Here is a 27,126-nt window from a genome sequence, read left to right as displayed (position 1 = left end):
ATTTTAATAAAAACATTAAAATTATACTTCAAAAAGTCTTTCACATTTAAAAGAATTCAAATACTTTAATTCAACACGTGAAATACCAGAAAATAGTAGCTGTAAAACTATGGAGATGGTAAATTAAGCAATAACAGAAAACTGCTATAATTTATGCTATTTAAACTTCCTTTTATCACTACTTAAGTTTCATTCAACACATTAATATAATACTGCATCTCAACATCTGCAATTTTGACAAATGCCTGGAAAGTTTTTTGTTCAGAAACAGATGCCGGTCTGACAGAAACACATCTGAAAATGTTCTTTTTCTGGTCATAGTTGCCAACACATCTATGAACTCGGCCTCTAATCAGTCTCGGAAGTTCACGATCCTGTTTTTCAAAAAATAAATATCAAAAAAATAGTTATTACTTCATCTGAATTTCAATTTTTTAAATATTTATGTGATCAGCTAAACATGTGTCACCTCAAAATGCTATAATTCCTTCACGTGAGTCAGGGCCCCACTGCTAACGAGACAATGATAGTTACTCACATATTGGTGCCCTGTAACAGAGGAAAGACCCTCACTTGGTAGGGCTTTTACAAGCTGGCAAGTTGTTGCTTCTTCAAAGACTGAATAATTCCCAGTGTAATGACACATGAAATTACCCACTCTTTTATCAGATTCCCAGAGTTCCACTTTCAGTAGGCAGCAGACTGGGTGATTCAAAACAGCTCATCAGATGACAATTAGGATAGCTGGATGAAATGCTTTGTTAAAAATCTCCTCGTAAGCATCAGAGAGATATCAAGACAGCGAGGAATTACAGAGACACCCCCACCCCCCATCTAGGATAGTATGGGAGTCTCAGATGAAACCTGATTTGGGGGGTGCTTTCTCCCTGAGATGTCTGCAAATTGCAGAAAGGCATTTGAGAGTCTAAGAAACTGAGCAGAGATTTCACAGACTTGTGTAGGTGGGAAACAAAAAATGGAATCTTAGAGGTCCAAGGAAAAGAGATTCTAGTAACCACCCCCACTCAGACCTGAAGCTTAAGGTTGGGACCCAAAAGTGTGATGCCTTTAGAGACAAGTAAATCAGAAAAAGATTAGCAATCTCCAAATCCTCTCAATCATGAATAAAATTAAAGCATTCTGAAATTGCTTTCATTAAATAGTCACAAAAAGCACTAATTGTAAGGGGAAAGACTAATGATTGATAAAAGGATTATATGAAAATGAAAAACTTCTGTTTATCAAAAGCCATCATTAAGTGGGAAAAAGCAAACCATGGATATGAGAAAATATTTGCAATGCACATAATGGACAGAAAACTGATTCCCAGAATAGTTTTTTTTTTAATTCCTAGAATCAGTAAGAAAAAGACACATAAGAGAAGAAAACAGCAAGATGCCTGAACAGACTTTACAAAAAAGATATCTAAATAGCATATGAAAAGGTACTCAATCTAATTACTTACCAGGGAATTGTAAAGAAATGAGATAACACTAAATTTACTCACCAGAATGGTTATAATAAAAAAGACTGACAATACTAAGTGTTGGTAAGAATGCAGAGCAACCACAACTCTCCTACATTGCCTGTGAGTACTTAAATTGACACAATCCTTTGAAAAATTCTTTGGCAATAACTACTGTATTTGAATATACACGTGCTCTATGACCCAGCAATTTTACTTCTGAGTATATATCAAACAGAAATACATGCAAATGCATAAGAGACATAGATAAGAATGTTCATAGAACATTATGCATAACAGCAAAAAATCCAGAAACCCAAATGCCCACCACCAGTGAAATAGAAAACTGTAGCATATTCATGCAACACAATATTATACATAGCAATATAAATGAGTGAGCTACAGCTACACACAACAACATAGATGAATCTTACAAACATTTTGTCAAATAAAGGAAATCACATATTTAAAAAGACATAATGTATGATACTATTTTTATAAAGTTCGAAAACAGGCAGAATTAATTGATGACATTAAAAGTCACGCTAGTGTTTACCTGTAAGTAGAAGACAAGAGGTAGTGAATGGGAAGAAGCACAAAGGGATTTGAGGGGTGATGGTAATGTTCTATTTCTTAACCTGGGTGGCATTCACTTTGTGATACTTCATATAACTGTACTGTTATGATTTTTACACTTTTCTGTACATGCTATACTTCAATAACAAAGTTTTTTAAAAAAACTTCAGACTAGATAAAAATAATACACATTCAAGATATTATAGGAATTGACAATTATTTACGGATCACCTACTAGGTGTCATGCACCGTATATTCATGTTTCATCATTTAATCCCCTTAACAACCTTTTGAAGTAGGAATTTGTCTCCCCTATTTTATAGATTTTTTAAAAAAATCTGAAGTTCAAGTAATTTAAGCAGCATTCTTAAGTCATAAAACTAGAAAATGTTGGGGTAAATGCTGGAATCCAAGTCTGATTTCAGAATTGAGACCAATGTCAGAATTAAGGTCAAACTTACAAAGTTTATGTAGTTCTTATACAGCCTCAATGTGTGTAGGTCTATAGACTCCTTTGCAATCTCCAGACTTCTTTGTCACCAAGCCTCTTCCTTATATCCCAGCCCACTATGCTTTCTCCCAATTTCAGAACCACTACCCTTACCCCTATCGGTTCCTACCTCTTCACTTTGGTAATTATAACTACTTTCAGTTCCCTGAACAACTGAAGCTCTCTCTTAGCTTCAAGTCTTTGCATATGCTGCTCCCTCACCTTAGACTATATCCTTCTTTCCCCCCGCAACACATTTTAGCTTAGTTGATTCTTATTAGTCCTTAAAGATCAAGGATAAGTTATCACCTTCTTTGAAAATCTTTCCCTGATCTGCCCCTTCCTTCTTACCTACTTCTCTAGCACCCTGCACATACGTAGCTCCACCATGCCATTCACCATACCACAGTGTAACATTTCTGTACCATTCTACCTGGGATTACAAACTCTTTGAGAGAAAGAGCTGTTTGCCATCTATATTCCACTTTATATCCCTCACACCCAGCACAGTACCTGGCACATAGTAGGCTCCCTGTATTATACAAATAAACAACTTTCATATAACTAAAACCAAAGTGTTAAAAGTACTAAATTGTTAACAGAATTTATATTTCAACTGGAATTACAGCCTGCATGTTTATACTCTGTTGACATAGGCTTTGCGAATAATTCTTTAAAAATACTCACGATTTCATAAAAGACACAAGGCAGAGTATTTTTCCCATCCCTCATAAGAAAAGTCTTCGAATAATATGGGCCAGGTGTAACAGCTGAATCAAGAACAGCTAAGCAATATTGAAATGGGGGAAAAATAAATGTTGGTAAACTGCAAATAAAATTTAACAAAGAAAAGCTGATGTTTAAATAACTATCCATATCAACCTCTCATAGTTCTATTTATACAGTAATAAAGAAGACATTTTAAGAAGAGAAGATATTTATCAGGCAGTTTCATCGGTAGGAAAACAAAACTTCTGACTCTCTCCAACTTAGGAACAGATTATATGCCAAGCTCAGATAATTGACAATAAATGGCCATCTGAAACTTTTTCCTTAGAATGTGTAGTATAGAGTGGTTAAATCCCCAGAACAGTCTACAACATTACAATAATAAAATGCACATGTGTAACAAATAAGCATCATAATTTAATGAAAAAAGAAACATTGAATTAGAATCAGGAGTCATGCATTCAAGTCCCAGGTACTTCAACTTACTAATATTTTGTGACTTTGAGCAAACTGGGTTTTAAATTTATTTTTATTATATACATTTAAGGTATACAACATATTTTCATATACATACAACATATTTCCATATACATACATATAATGAAATCATTTCTACAGTGAGCAAGTTAACATACCCGTCACCTTCCATAGTTATCCTTTTTGTGTGTGGTTAAGAGCACCTACAATCCACTCTTACCAAAATTTTAATATACAATAATATTAACTATAGACCTCCTCTGTGCATTAAGTCTCTAGACTTATTCATCCTACATAATTGCAAGTTTGTACCCTTTGACCTACATCTCCCTATTCCTTCCTCTGAGTAAATTGTTTAACCACTTTCAAATCTGTTTCTTCACCTATAAAATGCAAATTGTAATTCATGTTTATCTCAAGAAACTATTATGAAGTGACAGCATTATTCATTTATTTAATAACCATCTACTGAGTACTGGTAGTGGGCATTTGTTATTTTGAGGCTGGCCACCATTTCTGCTAAAAAGACCCAGATTATCCTTCAGGAAAATTCCATTTTTAGCCATATTATTTGGATAGGATTTGTCCCCACCCCCAGATCCAGGAGTGAACTGTGACTGACTTAATCCAATCAGCATATTTTATTACTCAACTACGTAGTTCAGGGTTTCTGCAAGGGGCATGTTACCAAGTCAGAAATGGTTATATGCAAAGATTCACTTGTTAGTTTCTAGGAAAGAGCAATCCAAAGAAAAATCTAAGAATATGATGGTGTGGTATAAGAATGTATAGTCTACAGAAATTTAATAATCAACTTGCTACCATAAGGAGAGAGTCAGAAGCTTCTGGAGAGACTATAGTGTGGAACCTTAAGGTGAAGCCAACATTATGACTGGCCAGAAGGATGGAGAGAAATCACTGTGCCATCTCTTGAGCAGCTAGATCAAGCTTTGCCTGAAGTCAGAAACCTAGCCACTTTTCAGTTGCGTGAATAATTCTCTATGCAACACAATATTATACATAGCAATATAAATGAGTATTTAAAATCCACTAAAGTTGTTTTTTTTGGGGGGGGGGTGCTTGCAACTGAAAGGTACTTCCTATATACTGTGCAGTGTGTTAGACACTAAAGTGTAGTAAAATGAAGTATCTACCTTTGATAAGTTTAGAGTCTAGCCTAGGAACTCAGGATTATTATAGCACTATGAAAGCTAACCATCACATATAAAAGCATGGATCCCCTTCATTTCTTGATAAGAATGTCTATTGGTGTTATAATGAGTATTGTGATATTCTTAAAAGGATTATTCTGGAGTGAACCTGAACAACTCACCAAAGAGGACCTGGGGAAATGAATGGAATTAGCATGTCCTTTTAATAGGCTCAGGTTATTTTTAATATTTATATTCTGTAAATGAGGTGAGAGCCAAAGGCATCCTTCACACAGGAAAAAGCAATTTAGTGGGAAGTCCAACAAAGGTCAAGATCTTTGAAATAAGATGCTCTACCTCTGACAGTATTCTAGCTCTGACAGAAAACTGACATGAAATAGAATACCATCTGCTATTGCAGTTACGTGGCTACTGGTAAGAACTGGTAAGAACAAAATAAGAGCTAAGTCAAGCTTCAACATAGAGTAGTAACAGCCATGCCAACCAGCTATGCTTCAAGCAACATGAGTAGGACTTGATAAAGAATCCCTGAAGTATATGGGAGTTTCAGAGGCCAGAGACATGGAAACCTCCAAAAAGCCAAAAATGAAAACTGAACAAAACCAGCCAGCCAACACCTTGATTTCAGTACTGTGATACCCTGAGTATAGAACGCAGTCAAGCCCACATGGACTTCTGATCTACAAAACTTGAGTTAAGAAGTGGGTGTGGTTTTTAGCTGCTAAGTTTCCATTACTTTGTTACGCAGCAATTGAAAATGAATACAGTGTGCTTTACTCAAAGTCTGAGTCTCTATTGAATCCAATGTCACTTTATACAATAAAGCTTTTTCCTTAATGGTAACAAGAGAGAAACTGGAATCATTTTTAGGTGAAAGTTAAACATGTGAAATGAGTGCACTGATAGAAATCTACATCTATATATACACACATTTATATATACATACAGGACAAAAGGAAAAGGAGGAGGTTGTATCAGTTTCCTATTGCCGCTTACAAATTACCACAAACTTAGTGGTTGGCTTAAAACAACACAAAAGCATTATCTTAATAGTTACGGAGGTCAGAATTCTTATAACGAGTCATCAAAGCTATGTTCCTTTTGGAGGCTCTAGAGTAGAATCTATTTCCTTAATTTTTCCAGCTTCTCAAAGATGCCTGCATTCTTTGGCTCATGGCCCCTTCCTCCATCTTCACAGCCAGCAGGGTAGCATCTTTCAATGCTTTCCTTGTATAAGGGACCCTTGTGATTACACTGAACCCACCCAAATAATACAAGATAATCTTCCCATTTCAAGATCCCTAACTTAATTACATCTGCAAAGTCTCTTTTGCCATATAAGGTTTTGGTAATTAGAATGTAGACATTTTAGGGTGCATTATTCTGGTAATTAGAATGTAGACATTTTTAGGGAGCATTATTCTATCTACCACAGGGACTATTATTAAAACTTCAGTTCTTTGAATATACTTTAGGGAGTAGCAAAAAGCAGACTGTTTTATTTGGAAGAAAAAAGACTAATCAGACATTAAAACCTGTTCTCCAAAGAGTATTACTGAAGTATTTTTGAAGTATTTTACCTACCTAATACTTCAAAAAGAAGTACAGTTTTCTGTGCATGTTCACGCCAATACTTCATGCTTTCAATAACTGCAGAAATAATTCTTAAAGAACTAGCTTTTTCCTTAAACTGTAACTGATACAATGAGGTTTCCTTTTGAAAAAATAAGAAACATAGTATTAGAAAAATATTCATTTTTTTCATCATACTCATTTACCTTCTATGTAAAAATTCTAAGTCCTTACAATGGGCAAGTGTGTAAAAAGAACTACTGAAAATTTTAGTATAGTTACTTCCCTAAAATAAGGCCATCAATACTATATTACAGATGGAGAAACCAGGGTGCACTTAGAGACAATTAATCAAGAGGAGAATTATTTATATAGGTATTCGTTCACTCATTCATTCATTGAATATTTTAAAGCATCATATGCCAGATCCTGTGACAAATATAGGTAAGGCCATTCCTTTCCCTAGTGCACTCACACTCTAGGGGACTCTAGGGAAGGAGCCAGACACATTCACTCATTCATTCATTTCAAAAGTGTTTACTGGGCACCTACTACATGCCAAACATAGCTATTAAGGAAACATTCATGGACAAAACAGTCAAGGTATCTGTTCTCAAAGATTTTATAGTCTAGTGAAGGATTTATAAAATAAACGTATAACAGAATGTCAGGAAATGTACTTCTTTTATAAAAAAACACACAAGGTAAATGGAAAGAGAGAGAGATGGGGGTTATTATTTTAAGTGGGTTGTTGAATGAGGACAGTGGGAACAGCAAATATAAAAGCCCTGAGATGGAAATGTTCTTAGCATTTTTGAAGATCAACTAAGAATACAGTGTGTTAAAACACTAATTTTCAAAGGCAGGGGGACACTTTTTTCTTTGTGAGGGTAAGGGTTGTGAAGAACATATGATGGGACTTTTTTTCAAAATACAGGTAGTTTCTTCCCTCTTCCTCCTCTTAACCAAGATTCTAACACGCCTCCTGTTGATGATTATGGCCACATAAACTGCTGTTACTAAGGTGATTATGTCATATAATTCTTGAGTACAAGGAAACATAAGATTGAGAACCACTGTGAAACATGCTTTATTAATCTTATTTCCAACAAAAAACAAAACATGCAAAAACAAATTTTACCCCGATGGCTTTTTGAAAAGATTGCTTTTTCAGACATATCGGCAGAACAAAAACTAACAACTGTAAGAAGTTGTTACCATTCCTAGGCTGAAAGGACAAGAGGAGAAAATGAAAGTATCAAGCCCAGGAAAGCTATACTCATGAAGGGGCTACATCACGCAGTGACACAGCTACTGCTGGTGATTTAACATTTAAGACAGGAGAAAGTGAGAAAACCCAACCTTTCCTCCCACGCTGTGATGTCGTACCAGTGACTCCTACTGGCTGACCTCTAGCAAAAGCCAGCAAGTAAACAATCTCAGGATGATGCACTACATAGGACAGTTCAGCCTCCCAGAACACAGAGAAGGGCAGGTGAAGAATCAAGTGGGCCAAGGGGCCAGGGAGCAGAGATGAGGAATAACCACCACACATAATATATAAATAACATTTACAAAGAACAATTAGAGCACTGAGTGTAGAGAGGAAGTACAGTTGAGATACAGGTATAGGGAAGAATATAAACCAAAGCACAGAGTGTATGCTATGTTTAGAGAATTGTGACGAGTCTGAAGTGGCTAGAGCATTGGACAATTAGACTACGAAATATGAAGCTACAAAGGTAGACTAGGACAAGATCACAAAGCAAAGGTCATAATAAGTTGATCATAAAGAAAACTATGGCCTGCAGTGCAAATCTAACCTGTTATCTGTTTGTGTAAACATTTGTTGGAGGAGAGCCGTGCCCATTCATTTATGTATTGCTTATGGCTGCTTCCAAGCTACAGTGGCAGAGTTGAGTAGTATTGTTTAGTAGCTGCAACAGAGACAGTATGGCCCATAAAGCCAAAAATACTGTCTGGCCCTTTAAGGAAAATGTTTGCTGACCTCTGTTGAAAAATACTTAGAATGACATATGAAGAGCCTGGGTAACTTCATAAACAATGGATAAACTGTCATTATCTTTAAAATGAGTGTAAAGTGAAAGTCAGAATCCAGTAGAAAACTCTAAAGTTTGAAAAGGAGCAGCCATTCACACCCTCTAAGAAAATATTTTGGAAACTAACATTCATCCACTTCAATGGAACTGAATATTTATGCTAATCAAGTAATGTATGTCATGGAATTTATTTCAGGTGCTCTTATCTCTGTAGTTTTCTAAATATTTACCTTATATTTTTAAAAACGTAAATAAGTCATTCACTGATATTTAAACATTTACCTTCAGAGTGTTGTCTTCTGGAATATCATCCAACATTTGTTTCTTATATTGATTTTGTTGAAAATTGGGTTTAAGTATCTGTAGTGCACTGTTTTTGTCTAGCCCTCTCATTGTGGAGCCAGATATTTTTGATGAATGTGTTTGTCTGAGTAGCTCGGTTTCTTTGTTGCGAGATAAGTTAGGAGGTTCAGGTATTCTTAACTGTTTTTGTTGTTGAGCTCCCGAACTCACTGGACAAGAATTTTTTCCATCATTTGCCACTAACTTTGTTCGTTTACATTGAGGCTTAAAATCATTTTTATTCCAAGTTTTCAAGCTGGTATTTTTGTTACCATCTCTGTAGCTGTAATAGTGCAAAAAAAAGCATTTGTTTCTATATGGTTTCTTAATTACAAAAAAAAATGAAAAATTCATTTATATGGCAATTTATGATTTAGAAAGCACTTTATAACTACTGAGAAATTCCAAACACATCACAACAACCCTACAATGTTGTATTACCTCTCTTTCCAGATGAGAAGACTGATCCTTAATGAGGAATTAACTTGTCCAAAGTCATACAGGAAATTACTCACAAGTCTAGAACCCAGGAAATACAAGATCTCCCAACTCAGTCTAGTACTACAAAGTATATTTTTAAATGATAGCATTCTTCATACGATAGTAGTTGTATCCAAGTGGTAAGACTTTGAGGGCATTTGCATGCTTCTTTATATATTCAATTTTAAAATTTTCTACAAAGTAAAATTTTAAGAAGTTAAACTGTGGCTTATCAATGATTTTAAATCACAAGGAGAATACATATAAGCAGGATAGATAGCTATTAATATTTGATTAGAAATTTTGTGGTTTTACTGCATAGTTTAAAAGCCCTATAATGTATTTGGTACAGCATTTGTCAGCAACATTGTGTGTTATATCAGCTGACCAGAACATTATGCTAGATGCTAATGAGGCCAAAATCAAAAGCATAATTTCTGAGCAGCCTAGTTAGGCATTCCACAGGAAACAAAACTAGTCCAAGTCACAAATTATTTATTTTTTTTTTCTCGGAGACAGGGTCTCACTCTGTCACCCAGGCTGGAATGTAATGGCAAGAACACAGCTCACTCTAGCATCAATCTCCCAGGTTCACGCAATCCTCCCACCTCAGCCTCCTGAGTAGCTGGAATTACAGGTGAGTGCCACTATGCCCAGCTAATTTTTGTTATTTTTTGTAGCGACAGGGTTTCACCATGTTGCCCAAGCTGGCCACAAACTCCTGGGCTCAAGTGATCCACCTCCTTGGCCTCCCAAAGTGCTGGGACTAGAGGCATAAGCCACCATTCCCAGCCCACAAATTCTTAATTCTCAGTAATTTTCCTGGAAATACCACAAGTATCACAAGAGGGCAACCAATACAACCCATCCCTTACTTAGGTAAATAATCCAAAAAGAGGTCTAGGTACACTACTGACCAGGAACAAATCCAAGTTTTATGAGGCCTGAAGCTTGTATAATTTGGGAACACTGTTAATTGGGTACAAAGTTAGTACAAAATAATGAGAAAAGAAAGCACGATTACAACAATTTAAGTTATAAACACCACAAACATCACGATACCCAGAAAAAAAATTAGAATTATTATAAATTAACTGCCTGATACTCCTTTATAGAAATTTTTTCCTACACTGATCACTTCTTCATACAACAATAATTTTGTAATTTTTTTGGACTCAGGCCAGTCTCAAACCCAGGGGCACAAGTGATTCTCCTGCCTCAACCTCCAGAGTAGCTGGCATTACAGGTATGTACCATCACACGCAACAATTTTGTAACTTTATTTTCAATAAAGAGAACAGAAACACAATTTTGTCTTTCCTCTCTCTCATGGTTATAGAAATTACTTTTATTATTCATAGTCTAGAAAAATTCATTTCAGCTTTACAACTCTCTATTGGTAACAGCAGATTTGTAGTAATGCCAAAGATCACTGATTACAGATCATCATAACAGATATAATAATAATGAAAAAGTTTGAAATATTGCAAGAAGTACCAAAATGTGACATAGAAACGTGGAATGAGCACATACTGTTGGAAAAATGGCACCAATCGACTTGCTCAATGCAGGGTTACCACAAACCTTCCACTTGTAAAGAATGCAGTTATCTGTGAAGTGCAATAAAGCAAAGTGCAATATAATAAGGTATGCCTATATGAGGAGTGGCTGAGCAGATTAAAGATCCAACTGTATGCTGTCTATAATGAACTCAGTTTAGATTCAAAGACACAAAAAAGCTGAGAATAAAGGGATGGAAAAAGATATTCCATGCAAACAGCAACCAAAAGAAAACAGGGGTGGCTAAGTTTATGTCAGACAAAATAGACTTTAAGTTAAAAGTTGTCTCTAAAGACAAAGAAGGTCATTATATAATGATAAATGGGTAAATTCAATAGGAAGATATAAAAATTGTGAATATACATACATCCAATATCAGAGCACCTAAATATATAAAGCAAATATTGACAAATCTAAAAGGAAAAATTGACAGCAACATAATAAAAAAAAGTTCAATACTCCACTTTTAATAATAGATAAATCATCCAAACAGAAAAATCAATAAACAGTGAACTTGAACAATACTATGGATCAAATAGACCCAAAAGACATATATAGAATTTGCCAACCAACAGCAGAAGACTACACATTCTTCTCAAGCACAGATGGAACTTTCTCAAGGATAACTCACATGTTAGGTCACAAAATCAGACTTAACAAATTTAAGAAGATCAAAATCATACCAAGTATCTTTTCTGACCATAATGGTATAAAACTAGAAATCAGTAACAGCTAGAAAATGGAAAAATTCGCCAGGCATGGTGGCTTACATCTGTAATCCCAGCACTTTGGGAGGCCGAGGCGGGTGGATCACAAGGCCAAGAGATCGAGACCATCCTGGCTAACATGGTGAAACACCGTCTCTACTAAAAATACAAAAATTAGCTGGGTGTGGTGGCATGCACCTGTAGTCCCAGCTACTTGGGAGGCTGAGGCAGAAGAATCAATTGAACCCAGGAGGCGGAGGTTGCAGCGAATGAGACTCTGTCTCAATTAAAAAAAAAAAAGAAAAAAAGAAAAGAAAATGAAAAAATTCATAAATACAACAATACACTCTTGAATAATCATTGATCAAAGAGGGAATTAAAAAAGAAAATTTTAAAATTATCTTGAGATAGAAACAAAACATAACATACCAAAACTTATGGGAAAGCAAAAGCAGTACTATGGGGAGTTTATCGCAATGAATGCCTAAGTGGAAATAACAAGATCTCAAATAAGCATTCTAACTTCACACTTAAAGGAATTAGAAAAAGAATAACAAACTAAGCCCAAAATAAGCATATAAAGGAAATAATAAGACTAGAGTAGAAATAAATAAAATAGAGAATTAAAAAAAAAAAAAAGCAAAACTGGGACCGGGCGAGGTGGCTCACACCTGTAATCCCAGCACTTTGGGAGGCCGAGGCAGGCGGATCACAAGGCCAAGAGATCGAGACCATCCTGGCCAACATGGTGAAACACCGTCTCTACTAAAAATATAAAAACGAGCCAGGCATGGTGGGGCAGGCCTGTAGTCCCAGCTACTCAGGAGGCTGAGACAGAAGAATTGCTTGAACCCGAGAGGCGGAGGTTGCAGTGAGCCGAGATTGTACCACTGCACTCCAGCCTGTCAACACAGTGAGACTCCGTCTCAAAAAGAAAAAAAGAAAAAAAAAAAGAAAAACTAAGAACTTATTTTTTTGAAAAGATAAAGTTGACAGCCCCTTACATAGACTAAGAAAAAGAAAAAAGAAGATTTAAATAAATGAAAGAGGAGACATACAACGGATTTCTCAGAAATAAAAAAGATCATAAGGGACTATTATGAACATTATATGACAACAAATTGGATAACACAGAAGAAATGGATAAATACCTAGAAACAAGCAACTTACCAAGATTGAATCAAGAAGAGGTAGAAAGCCTAAACAGACCACTAATAAGGAGATCAAAGAAGTAAAAACCTCTCAACAAACAAAAGCCCAAGACCAGATGACTTCGCAGTGAATTCTATCAAACACTCAAAGACAAATTAATACCAATCTTTCTTAAATTCTTTCGTAAAACAAGAGAGAATTCCACTTCCAAATTCATTTTATGAGACGCATCACTCTGATATCAAAATCAAACAAAGACACTGCTAGAAAACTACAGGCAAATATCACTAAAGAACACAGATGCAAAAATCCTCAATAAAATACTAGCAAGGCAAATTCAACAGCACATCAAAACAATTACCTGTCGAGTACTCTGCTCACTTCATGGGTGAGGTGACAGGATCCATACTTCAAACCTTAGCATCACACAATATTCCCATGTAAACAAATCTGCACATGTACCCCCTATATTTAAAGTGAAAGTTAAAATCTTTTTAAAAAAAATTATACACCATGATTAACTGGGATTTATTTCTGGGATGCAAGGTTGTTATAACATACGCAAATCAATCAATGTTATACACCACAGTAGCAGAATTAAAGATAAAAATAGATTCAGAAAATGCATCTGACAAAGTTCAACATCCATTCAGTTTACTATAAAAAAATAAGTATACAAGGAACATACTCCAACACAATAAAGGTCATTTGCAAAATTCCCACAGCTAACATCATAATGGGGGAAAACTGAAAGTTTTTTTTCTTTTTTTTTTTAGAAGAAATGATGACCCCATTTATTTTGCAGGTGGTATTGCTATCTTATTTGAATGAATAATGCCGCATATCTACAACTATCTGATCTTTGACAAACCTGACAAAAACAAGCAATGGGGAAAGGATTCCCTATTTAATAAATGGTGCTGGGAAAACTGGCTAGCCATATGTAGAAAGCTGAAACTGGATCCCTTCCTTACACCTTATACAAAAATTAATTCAAGATGGATTAAAGACTTAAATGTTAGACCTAAAACCATGAAAGTTTTTTTTTCAAAGATCCAGTACGAGGCAAGGATGCCCACTCTTACCGCTTCTATTCAAACATGGTTACAGGCTGGGCATTCTAAATCTGAAAATCCAAAACTCAAAATGTTCCAAAATTTGAAACTTTTTGAGCAACAACATGATGCTCAATGGAAATGCTCACTGAAGCATTTCAGATTTTGAATTTTCAAATTTAGGATACTCAACTGGTAGGTATTCTGCAAATATTCCAAACTCCAAAAAAATCTGAAACATTTTTGATCCCAAATATTTCAGATAAGGAATACTCAACTAGTCTTGGAAGTCCTAGCCAATCAATTAGCCAAGAAAAGGAAATAAAAGGAGCACAAATTGGAAAGGATGAAGTAAATGTCTCTGTTTGCAGATGACATGATCTTGTATGTAGAAAACCCTAAAAACTCCATTAAGAAACTATTAGAACTAAAAAATGAATTCAGTAAAGTTGCAGGATACAAAATCAACATACAAAAATCAGGAGCATTTCTTTACACCAACAACAGATATCCCAAAAGGAAACCAAGAGAATGATCCCATTTACAATAACACCAAAAAGAATAAAATACTTAGGAATAAATGACCAAGATGGAGAAAGGTCTATACACTAAAAAGTATAAAACATTGATTAAAAAAAAAACACTGAAGACAAAATAAATGAAAAATCCTGTGTCATGGATTTGAAGAATTGATATTGTTAAACGTCCAAACTACCCAAAGTGATCTACAGACTCAATGCAATCCCTATCAAAATTTCAATGACATTTTTCACAGAAATAGAAAAAAAAATCCTAAAATTCATAAGGAACCACAAAAGACTCTGAATAGCCAAAACAATCTTGAGAAAGAACAAAGCTGCAGCCATCACACTTCCTGATTTCAAGTTATGCCTAAAAGCTATAGTAATCAAAACAGTATGGTACTGGTATTAAAACAGGCACATAGATGAACAGAACAGAGTAGAGAGCCCAGAAATAAACCCATACATTTACATTTACATTTAATTGATTTTCAACAAAAGTGAGAAGAACACACATGGGAAAAAAGCCTCTGCCATAAATAGTGTTGGAAAAACTGGATATCCAGATGCAGAATAATGGAATTGGACCCTTACCTTACACCATATACAAAAATCAACTCAACATGGAATAAAGACTTAAATGTAAGAACTGAAACCATAAAACTCTTAGGAAAAAATGTAGAGAACAAGCTCCTTGACACTGGTCTTGCAAATGACTTTTTTAAATATGACACCAAAAGCACAGTCAACAAAAGCAAAAGTAAATATTTGAGAACTACATCAAACTAAAAAGCTTCTGCACAGTAAAGGAAATAATCAACAGAGTGAAAAGACAATCTATAGCATGGGAGAAAATTTTGGCAAACTATATAACTGATAAGTAGTTAATATCCAAAATATTTAAGGAATTCACAGAACTCAGTAACAAAAAACAACACAATTTAAAGATGGGCAAAGAAACTAAATAGACATTTTTCTAAAGAAGACACACAGATGGCCAATAGGTATATAAAAAGGTGCTCAACATCACTAATCATCAGGAAAATGCAAATCAAAACTACAATGATATATTATCAATTCACACTTGTTAGGATAGCTGTCATCAAAAATTCAAAAGATAACAAGTGTTGGCGAGGGTGCAAAAAAAAGGCAATCCTTGTACACTCTTGGTGGAAATGTAACTTGGTACAGCCATTATGAAAAACAGTATGGAAGTTCCTCAAAAAATTAAAAACAGAACTAGTATATAATCTAACAATTCCACTTCTGGATATATATCCAAAGGAAATGAAATTAGTGTCTCAAAGAGATATCTGCATTTCCAGATTCATTGCAGTATTATTCACAATAGCCAAGAGGGCCAGGCACGGTGGCTCACACCTGTAATCCCAGCACTTCGGGAGGATGAGGCAGGTGGATCACATGAGGTCAGGAGTTCGAGACCAGCCTGGCCAACATGGTGAAACTCTGTCTCTACTAAAATACGAAATTAGCCAGGCATAGTAGCGCAACCTATAATCCCAGCTACTCGAGAGGCTGAGGCAGGAGAATCACTTGATCCCAGGAGGCGGAGGTTGCAGTGAGCCAAGACCACACCGTTGCACTCACATTGTCTTGTCGCCATTGCCTGGGCAACAAGAGCGAAACTTCGCCAAAAAAAAAAAAAAAAAAAAAATCCAAGATACGTAAACAATGTAAGTGACAGATAAATGGACTAACAAATGTATCATAAAGAGATAACGGAATACTATTCAGACATTAAAAAGAAGTAAATCCTGCCATTTTTGACAACATGGATGAACCTAGAGGATGTTATGCTAAGTGAAATAAGTCAGACACAGAAAGAAAAATACTATATGTGCTTACTTATATGTGGGATCTTTACAAATCAAACTCATAGAAGCAGAGAGTAGAAAAGTGGTTACCAGGGGTGAAGAGGTGGGAGAAATAAGGTGATGTCAGTCAAAGGGTACGAAGTTTCAGTTACATAGAATGAGTAAATTCTAGAGATCTAATGTAGAGCAGGAGGACTATAGTTAATAATACTCTGTTATACAGATGAAAATCACTTAGAAGGTAGATCTTAAGTGTTCTCACTACAAGAAAAAAATGGTAATTATGTGAAGAGATGGATATGTTAATTAGCTTGACTGAAATCAGGTAACTATGTATATGCATATTAAAATATCAGGTTGTACACCTCAAATATATATAACTTAAAAAAAAATACTTTTTTTGAAACAGGATCTCACTTTGTCACCCAGGCTGGAGTGCAGTGGCAGGATCTCAGCTCATGCAACCTCCGCCTCCCAGGTTGCAGTGATACTCCTGCCTCAGCCTCCCAAGTAGCTGGGATTACAGGCATGTGCCACCACGCCTGGCTAATTTTTGTATTTTTTTGGTAGAGACGGGGTTTCACCATGTTGGCCAGGCTGGTCTCAAACTCCTGACCTCAAGTGATCCGCCTGCTTCCGCCTCCCAAAGTGCCGGGATTACAGGTGTGAGCCACTGCATCTGGCCCTAATTAAAAATTTTTTAAGATAACAATAGAAATACAATATTCAACTGCAGTCAGAACTGTTAACAAGGATGAGACTGTCAAGAGAGTGTTCCAGAGGCAAATAGAGTCCAAAAGAAAATATTCCTCATATCTTTGGCCATCCTGAGCAAGTTGAAGGAGATCTAAAAGTTTAAAAATTTAGTTATATGGATATTGGGGGCCTGCCACCTCCTTTTATGAATTACTGACTTAAGTTATATACTATTTTATATTATTAAACTTTTATAGATCTGTGTAACAAGAATGGTTGAAAGACATGATGTGTAATAAGAAAACAATTCTGGGTGAATCAGAGCAATAGGCATTCTAAGTATTCCACATACAAGCACGTTAGATAAATTCATGTATTTGTAAAATCCTTAATCAAGGGTTTTCTTGGTAGTGATAGACAAGACAGCACAAAGTTATATAAATACATCAGAACTGTATGTTTTATCCACAATATATATTGAGTACTGAAGGAACCTTAGAAATCATCTAGTTCAATTTTTTTCCCATGGATAAAGACGTAAGACTCAAAAAAGGTGAAATGGCTTTTTTCTGTTCAAAAATAAATTAATGATTAACTCTAGATCAATGCAACTATGTGTAATTTTCTTTTTACCTTTTTTCTAGAATTATTCTATTTTCATAATGAGAATAGTAAGTTATTTTAGAAAAAAATAATATCCTATGTTCCCTTAAAATGTATGCATTTACCTGAACCCGTTTGCCAGGCTGTGTTCAGTTCTCAGCTTCTAAAGCCTTCCTCTCACCGAGCACAACAGTGTATGCCTGTAATCCCAGCACTTTGGGAGGCTGAGGTGAGGGAATCACTTGAGCCCAGGAGTTCAAGACCAGCCTGGGCAACACAGCAAGGCCTCGTCTCAACTAAAAATGTAAAAATTAGCCAGGCGTGGTAGTGCAAACCTATTGTCAGTCCCACCTACTTAGGAGGCTGAGGTAGGGGGATTGTTTAAGCCCAGGAGTTCAAGGTTGCAATGAGCTATGATCATGCCACTGCACTCCAGCCTGGGCAATGTGGCAAGATCCAGTCTCAAAAAAAAAAGATTAAAAATGTTAAAAGTCCTCATATCACCTCAACTCCTCAACTGAGATGTCTTAACTACTAAGTAAGTACAAGCTCAATGTCTCCTCAGAGTCTAAAGCCAATTGCAGGAGCTTTGGCAAAGAAGCTCATCCTTACTAATGTTACTAATTGCCCATATCCTAATTCTGGTAAATGAAATCTATATTGATCAATGTGTCTAATAACACAGTATCTATAAGAATAGGAGTGTACTTTGCTCTTCAAAACTCCATGTCCCAAGAAAGTCTAGACTAGGCTGCCAGAAACAATACAGGATGGCCAGTTAAATTTGCATTTCAAATAAGTAACAAATTTTTGGTATAAATATGTCCCAAATATTGGCTGTGACACATACTAAAAAATTCCTGATTACCTGTAATTCAAATTTAACTGGGCATCCTTTATTTTTATTTGCTAAATCTGGCAACTGTAGCCTGGACTCTAAACCTGAAGATTAGTCCTTTAACTGGTTCAAAAGATCTTCGGCAGATTACCAACTGCCTGCAAAGATTTTTAAATGTTCTCTACTCCCGGATTTCCTGTTGTATTCCAACAGTCTGACAGATCATGTATTAATTCAAATTGTAATACCCAATACTGGCTGCCTGTCCAGATTACAGTCTGTTTACCTAATTATCTGCCTAATGCTTGTCAGAATGGATTTTCTTCTAGCACCTGCAGTTGGAACAATGTCTCTAAGAACCATCCCAAACCACTGAACAGGCCTAGTTTTAAGGCCTTGTTATGAAGAAACTAATGGACTTGTCCTGGGGAAACTAGCATGAATAATAAAATCAAAACTAATTTTTAAATAAAGATATTATTTCAATGTATTTATTAACAACTATATAAAAAGTTCCCCCTTTTAAAAAAATATGCTATCTTTATACAATAAAAATGAGAATAGTATTAACTTCATATGGTTGTTGTAAGGATTACTGAAATAACATATCAAAGCACTTAACAGTGACTGATTTGGTGTTGTTTTCCCAGCACTTCGTTTCCAAAATTATTTCCTTCAATATTGCCATTTATCCAAGGCTACTAAAATCCAACCAAGAAAAATCCATGTTCTTTTTCTATCAATTTTTTCATACTATTTAAACACTAAACTTCGGTCCTTATGGCAAGAACACTCACCATCTTTTTGACCATTTCCTTCACTTCTTGAGCCCCTACTATTGCAGATGCATATGCATCTCAGCCTCCATTTTTCTTTCTTCTTCCATTCTGTTTACCTTGAAGCCGACTGTCTTACAGGATAAGACTAAGCACTCTAATTGGTTCTCAATCCCTAATCAATACTAAGATATGATTCCTGTCTATTGTCAATTAAATCATTAATAACCCATAAGCAAAATCATAAATTCATAGCAATGAATATTGGCAGAAATTTCATTGTCACATTAATAATCTTTTGAAGCATAATCACTGTGAAATTTACATATTTTTTAAAGTTTTACATGCATGTTCTCTTAAGTTCTTTCATAAAACATAATTAATACTGCCATAGTTGTTATTTATAGAAATTTCCTAAATGTAATTCTGTCTGAGAAACAAAGAAGTGAAGGAGGAGGGAAGAATGAAGAGGAAGACAGGAAAATGAGAAGGAATAGAAGAAGAAAGAAATTTTAAGTAGACTCACCTCCAACCACCTTGGCTTCTTCCAGTATTTGATTGAATAGAGTTAAAGATAGAATCTTGACTTCTCAGAGGATGAGAAACTGAATGTGGTATTTGCCTTTCAAGGGAATATGTCTTGTTAAATATTAATAGTTTGCTTTCAAATTGAGAAATTAAGATATACATAGAAGAATAACATCAGTCAGTAACAGACACACATCCATTGGTTTATATTTCTCCACATACCCGGTGTCCACTGTTTTCATTACAGGAGCCAACTCTGGATTCATAGCTTCCCAGGCCCAATCTCAAAAGATATAAGTAACACAGATAAAAGTAAGATAGGTAGTATTTTTCAAAATGATAACTTCATACTTATTTAATTTGGGGGGTTTAAAAACTTGAAGAAGAAAAAACTTGAAGATATGGATTTCTTCAACAGTACTTTGTTGGAAAACCTGTCACAGCCTGCTTTATTAATTTTTATAGATGTCTTTCTTATCCATTGTATTTTAAGCAAAGATAATTTAATCTGTATCTTTTCTACAATCAGTTCTAGTATAGTATCTTTAACTTTGTAACATGAATTTCACCTAATCCAATGTTTACTGAACTTTTAAAATCTCGCCCACAGAAAGAAATACATCATAACTCAGAACATATATATGCATGGTATATGTGTGGGACAGAGACAAACAGAGATAGAGAAAGGAGAAAAAAGAGTATAAAACTTCACCATCAAATCTTATCCTTAATATGTATGATACACTCTGACACAGTCATGTGTTACTTAATGACAGGGATACATTCTAAGAAATGCATTGTTAGGTGAGTTTGTTGTGCAAACAACATAGAGTTACTTACACAAAGCTGGAGAGTACAGCTTGCTACACACCTAGGCTGTATGTTACAGCCTATTGTTCCTAGGCTACAAACTTGTGCAACATGTTACTGTACTCAATACCATAGGCAATTGTAACATAATAGTATTTGTGTATCTAAACATATCTAAACACAGAAAAGGTACAGTAAAAATACAACATAAAAGACAAAAACCAATACACCTAAGAGGGCACTTACCATAAATGGAGCTTGCAGGACTGAAAGTTGCTCTGGGTGAGTTAGTGATTAAGTGGTGAGTGAATATGAAGGCCTAGGACATTATCATATACACTACTGTACACTAAACACACCATACATTTAGGCTACATTTATAAAATAATAATAAACCGTGCTATGACATTATGACAGCTACTACGTTATGTCACTAGGAGATAGAAATGTTTCAGCTCCATTATATTTGTAATGGCACCACCATCACACATGTGGTGTGATTGACCAAAACATGCATGGCTGTATTTTCTATTCTACTTTATTCTCTTCTATTTCTTTTTTCAAAGATCGATTATACCTCAGACTGACTAATGGATCAAGACAAACATTTTTAAAAAACACTGATGTAGTCCTATCTCTTACCCAATACAGGAAAGCTACTATTTCTGACAAATAGTAACCCTGGTCCGAGCTTGAAGTACTTCAGGAGGATACACATTTCCTTATGGAGTAGCTCAAGTTTTCAAGGTCAACATTCATGCTACTTATAAAAATATTTTAAATGATGGAATGTTTTTTAAATGGTGGAGTATGACCAGACAAATGCCCAGTTGTGCATATCCATGTGCATTTATGATTTTTATACACAAAAACTGGAAACATACGAACTTCATACCTAAAATTCTTCAAATACATCTTTTATATATTTTGTTTACTTTAAACAAAATAATTACAGATTTAGAAGTATATTAAAGTCTATGGGAGCACACTGGATGAAATTAACAATACAAGTATTGCTATATCAGAGATATTTTTAAATTCTAGCTATATAAGATCCTATTAATCATTTTTAAAATGTGCCCCCAAAATGTAAATGTATATACCCAGCATGTACCATGTATATTTCAGAATGTCTGCCTGCCCATTCCTCTTCCAGAGGAAAGCAAAAAGTCAACAACAACCATTAAGACCTCCCAGCACCCACCAAACCTCAGCTAACTGGTTCAGAGGTAAGAGGCCTAACCTAAACCAAAGCCAGGATTTCAGTGGCCTTACTTAAAAGATGAGCTGAATCACAAGCTGTCTCTAGGATTTGAATTAAGAGATACAGAGGGCAGTCTACCCGCGACCTCTGAGAACTAGAACTAAAAGGTTATGCAAACTCACAGGAAGGGCAACTTAGTTCATGTGCCAGTTGAAGCTATAAAGAAGCCAACTGCATGAAGGTGGGTCTTAGTCCGTTTGGACTACTGTAACAAAATACTTTAGAATGGGTTATTTATAAATATGATAAATGTATTTCTCAGTTTTGGAGGCTGGGAAGTCAAGGTTTCTTACTGTGTCTTCACATGACAGAAGGATGGAAAAGCTTCCTCATACCTTTTATAAAGTCACTAATCTCATTCATGAGGGCTCTGCCCCCGTGACTTAATTACCTCCTGAAGGCCCCACATCTTAATACTATCACACCAGCAATTAAGTTTCAACATATAAATTTGGGGGGGGATCACATTTGGACCATAAACAGCTAACAAATGAATGAAGAAGGCAAAAATGCCATAAAAAGAGAAAAAGACTACGGCCAGGCACCAGATATTTCCAGGTATCTGCACTTCCTAAAATCTATCTTTTTTTTCCCTATTTTTCCTGTGTTCCCATGCACACTCATCCCCACTCCTGAGGCAATTCAAGTGTTTCCATTCTTTACCACCAAATGTATAGGCTATAATACAATATCCACGTGTATTTTGAGAAAGAAAAAATATTTTTTGCAATGTATGTTACTACTTTATTAGAACAAAGACTCCAAATCTAAGATACTCCATTTAAATGCTAAGCCACCCTTGTAGATAAGGAAACTTAAACTCCTGACCTGGAATGTTCAGAAAGTGCCATGTAATTTCTATATGTGGATAATGAAAAGAAGAAAAAATAAACTTTCTATTTTCATTATAATATAAATTACAATTTTCTATAATCCTAGTTTGTATTTCCTGAAAATTTTTACCTTATTAATTTTCTTACCTGTAGGTAGAGGAGGAAAATCATAATTGTCAGAAGGGGTACTGATACCTGGATCATCTTTAAGTGGATTAGAAGTTAATGGCTGTCTGTTCCTCTTTTTCTGATTGAACAACGGAACAGGCAAACAGCCTAAATTGAATGTACCAATAAATTAGTACATAATAGACAAATAAGCAGATCTAGTTGTAAAACAATTACTAGTATATAATAATACACATTTTAAATTTATCTACTTCTATATGCTAATATACTTACAGATTTCTATAACCTTAGATTGATTTTTACATTCTTTTTTAAGATCCTGAATCGCCTAATTTGTTCCTTCAAAAACCTTTTCTTATTCTACCCTAACAGTTTTAATTCCTCTCATATGGAAGTAATTCCCATCTCCCCCCTCATCCCCTAACCTTTCCAAATCCACTTTTTGTTTTCTTATCCCCCTCCTGTGCTTGCCTGATACCATATCAACTGCAGGGGACCTTTGAAGTACAACAGAGGTGAGGAAGAACCAAACTCTGAACCATGCTTTGGACAACAGTGGCATACCCTTTTGGGCCTTGGTTCTCAAAGTTTCACTGGACTAAGATTTATCTGGAATTCTGCTTAACGTGCAGGTTCCTAGACTCCACTCTCATAGATTTTATTTCAACAGATTTAGCCTGGAACTCAAAACTCTGCAATTTTAACAAGCACCTCAGGTATCTGTAATTATGTATTTTGTGGATCATTTTGAGAATGCCTTAGAGAGTAATAATATCCAGTCCAAATGAGAATAAATACTAGTACCAATTCCTCCAGATGGCGGATCTAGGATCTCAATTCAGGCCAAAAGTCACAAAATATAAACTTTAAAACTTAGGGAACTCGAAGGGAAAAGAAGTTCAAAAAGCTTGTTGCATTGCTATAGAGCAAGTCAGTGGAAGAATCTAGATAGGACACAAGATTCCTAAATGTTAGTTCGGATCTCTTGCCACTGTACCATTCTCTAACTGGTCATCATCAATTGTTCTACAGGCAAATACAGACTCTGTGAACAGTCTCTGATGAAAGGCTGGGAGAATCATGTGGACTCTGGAATCAGACCACCTGGGTCTGGAATTATGACTTCAAAGTAGGTTTGAATTACAACTTCAGAGTATGATCTTGGGCAATTTCCCTAAGCTCTTTGTGCCAATATGACATATAATGATAGCATAATGATTAAGAGCATGGACTAAAAGCCAGATTCCTAGGTTCAAATTCTGATTCTGCTACTTCATGGATTACTTATTTAACCTCTTTTAGCCTTGGTTTTCTCATCTGAAGAATATAAATGATTATAATAACCTATCTCGGAGTATTGGTGTAAAGATTAAATAAATTAATATATATAATTAATGTCTTGAATACAGTTAATCCACCATAAATAATAGTTACTATTATCTTCATTATGCATCATCATTCCCCTGGTTCTTATCATCCTTGCCCTCTGTCTTTATATTAATAAATTGGGAAAGCAAAAATGAAAGGAGAAGCTATTAGAAAGACAGAAGTGCTTCTGGAAATATTTTTAACAAGTAAGTCACAAATACAAACAAAAATAGATCTATTTCTTTGTTTTCAGTTTTAAAGCACAGAATAACTCAAGCACATCGAATTTGTAGAAAGAATATCAAAATAAATCTAAGAAACTTTTATCTTACTCCCACCTCTACCACTAAATGTTTTGTCTTGAGTAAGTTATTTTACTTCCTTGGACCTAAAAAAGTAAAGAGGCTAGATTAACTGTTCAATCTATTTTACATTTATTTCCAATGTTATATCTATAAACTATACAAGCTTTATATGCTATATAGAAAATTTAAAAATAAAAAGTTGTTCAATACCTGCTGTACTTCGAGCTGAATTTTCATTTAGGCTTCGCTTCATTTCCTTCAATATCAAAATCTATAATTTTCTCTTCAGCATTCCAAATTTATAATATGACATTGTCCCACTAGACCTGCAAAGAAAGAAACTTATATTGTCTCAACTACAAAACCCAATCATCAGCCCAGTGATTACTGAAATTATGGTTTTAAACTACTTTCAAACCCGATCATGTAAACACTTTAGGGAGTCCTTTGCTTTCTAAGAGTTTACACCATAATCCACTTTTCCAACCCTGTTCAAATTAAGTTATGACTAGGGCAACTGTAACCTTGCTTCGTAAACATATGTGCATTTTTTCACACAGTATATGTAATTTATTTCAGAATCCAGCACCCACAAAGAGAATTCTGAACCACACCTACAAAGAGGAAAATGGACCACAGCGTTGGCAAACATACATGCTTCCAAGGCCAAGGAGGAAACACAGTATTTAGCCACCAGGAACTTTCTCCATGCCCCACTTTAAGGCATTGTGCAGGTCACCTGCCTTTGCATCAGTTTGAAATGCCTGGATTATATAATATCAAAGACTAAGTTTTCCTGAGGTCAGGAGTTCAAGACCAGCCTGGCCAACATGGCAAAAGCCCATCTCTACTAAAACTACAAAATTAGCCGGGAGTGGTGGCGGGCACCTGTAATCCCAGCTACTCGGGAGGCTGAGGCAGGAGAGTTGCTTGAGCCCGAGAGGCCGAGGTTGCAGTGAGCCGAGATCGTGCCACTGCACTCTAGCCTGGGCAACAAGACCCAGACTCCATCTCAGAAAAAAAAAAAAAGACTAAGTCCTCCCTTCATATCTAGAATAATTGTAATGACAAGTTTCTACTCCATTTCCACAACTTCAACAAGTGAAATAAGTTTTTCCTTAGTTTCTTCTTTTACAATAGAATTTCTCCGTAATTTCGCATGTTTAGCCCCTTAACACATTTCAACCCCAATCCAATTCAACGAACACTTGCCCACTGCATGAAGAGGCAAGATACAAACCCAAACCAGGTAACTTCTGTTCCAAATTCACAACCCAATGAGACAGACAGACCGACACATACACAACTAAGCAATAATGCAAGTCAGGCCGAGGTGTTAATTTTCAAATATCGTTTGTGAAAATAAAACTTGGAAAACAGGCCGGGCACAGTGGCTCACGCCTGTAATCCCAGCACTTTGGGAGGCCGAGGCGGGCGGATCACGAGGTCAGGAGATCGAGACCATCCTGGCTAACACGGGGAAACCCCGTCTCTACTAAAAATACAAAAAAAGTAGCCGGGGGCAGTGGCAGGCCCCTGTGGTCCCAGCTACTCGGGAGGCTGAGGCAGTAGAATGGCATGAACTCGGGAGGCAGAGGTTGTAGTGAGCCGAGACCGCACCAGTGCACTCCAGCCTGGGCGACAGTGAGACTCCATCTCAAAAAAACAAACAAACAAACTTGGGAAACACGAGGTCAGGTGCTGCCTCTCCTTTGTTTCCACATCTTAGGCGTGAAGCTGGGTAGAAGAGACAGACCCTTTAGAAAATATTCCTGGTGGCCAAGTGCAGTGGCTCACGCCTGTGATCCCAGCACTTTGGGAGGCCAAGGCAAGTGGGTCACCTGAGGTCGGGAGTTCAAGACCAGCCTGACCAACAAGGTGAAACCCTGTCTCTACTAAAAATACAAAAATTAGCCGGGCATGGTGGTGGGTGCCTGTAATCCCAGCTACCCTGGAGGCTGAGACAGGAGGATCACTTGAACCCGGGAGGCGGAGGTTGCAGTGAGCTGAGATCACACCATTGCACTCCAGCCTGGGCAACAGAGCGAAACTCTAGGAAAAAAAAATGGAGAGAGGGAGGAAGGGAGGGAGGGAAAGAAAGGAAGGAAGGGAAAGGAAAGAAAAATATTCTTGGTGCCATCCTAGGAGCCACAACAGGGATTCTGCCACCTTCTCTACCAGCGCAACTCACATCCTGTATTTAGAGGGGCTTACGAGGGCTATTATGTTTCTTAGGATCAAACAAACAGAATAAACAACAACAACAAAATTTTTAAATGTAACATTCTACCCACGGGACCATTGATCCTGAGGGCGGGGACCCTCATTTACCCCCAATCCCAGCTCCCAAATGAACCTAAGTGGCGTTAGTAATGGGGTTGGTGGCATTGGTGTGCAAAAAGTGTGCTCCATCTACATACACACACCACCACACACACACACACCACCACCCACACACAACACCCACAAAAGCCACAGCCTCAAATGGCGGCCTGTTTTGGCTCCTGACCGGGGCGGGAGAGAAGAGGTTCCAGTCAGAGTTGAGACGCTCTTCCAAAGGCCTCTCCTGACCCGCCCACGGAGTGGGGGCACTTTGGTATCAACGCACAGCCTTTCCCTTCTAGGCCCCCCTGCCAACACGACGCACAACTTTCGCCCTCGGTTTCCCTCGCCGCCTCAACCGTCGTCCAGGCAGCCCCGTCAGCAACCGCCACCCTTCCCGCCTGCGAAGAAAGCGCGGGAATCAGGCTGTGCGCAGGCGCCGCGGACCGCGCAGGCGCAGG

At 36.4% G+C, this 27,126-nt stretch overlaps 1 protein-coding gene across 3 annotated transcripts; it reads right to left on the bottom strand.

Moving 5' to 3' along the window:
* Positions 1-45: 45 nt before the first annotated feature.
* Positions 46-27,126, bottom strand: SPATA22 (spermatogenesis associated 22). Of its 3 annotated transcripts, none has more exons than XM_058431567.1 (9): positions 26,991-27,126; positions 24,554-24,669; positions 22,689-22,817; positions 19,857-19,917; positions 19,633-19,728; positions 8,824-9,166; positions 6,494-6,623; positions 3,219-3,316; positions 46-374 (listed from the first exon to the last, which is right to left on the bottom strand). In XM_058431567.1, exons 2-9 carry the CDS (start codon positions 24,594-24,596, stop codon positions 183-185), a joined length of 1,092 nt encoding a protein of 363 aa, XP_058287550.1. In that variant the 5' UTR covers positions 24,597-24,669; positions 26,991-27,126; the 3' UTR covers positions 46-182. The 3 variants fall into 3 exon arrangements, with proteins under 3 accessions (XP_058287550.1, XP_031994435.1, XP_058287551.1); XM_032138544.2 differs by having other exon boundaries at positions 26,853-27,116; XM_058431568.1 differs by lacking the exons at positions 22,689-22,817; positions 24,554-24,669; positions 26,991-27,126 and adding an exon at positions 9,325-9,557 and having other exon boundaries at positions 19,857-19,873.

The sequence above is a fragment of the Hylobates moloch genome, unplaced genomic scaffold, assembly GCF_009828535.3.
Source record: "Hylobates moloch isolate HMO894 unplaced genomic scaffold, HMol_V3 SCAFFOLD_19, whole genome shotgun sequence".
Lineage (NCBI taxonomy): Eukaryota > Metazoa > Chordata > Mammalia > Primates > Hylobatidae > Hylobates > Hylobates moloch.
The sequence above is the reverse complement of the archived record's forward strand: the minus strand, read 5'-3'. Positions and strand labels throughout refer to the sequence as shown.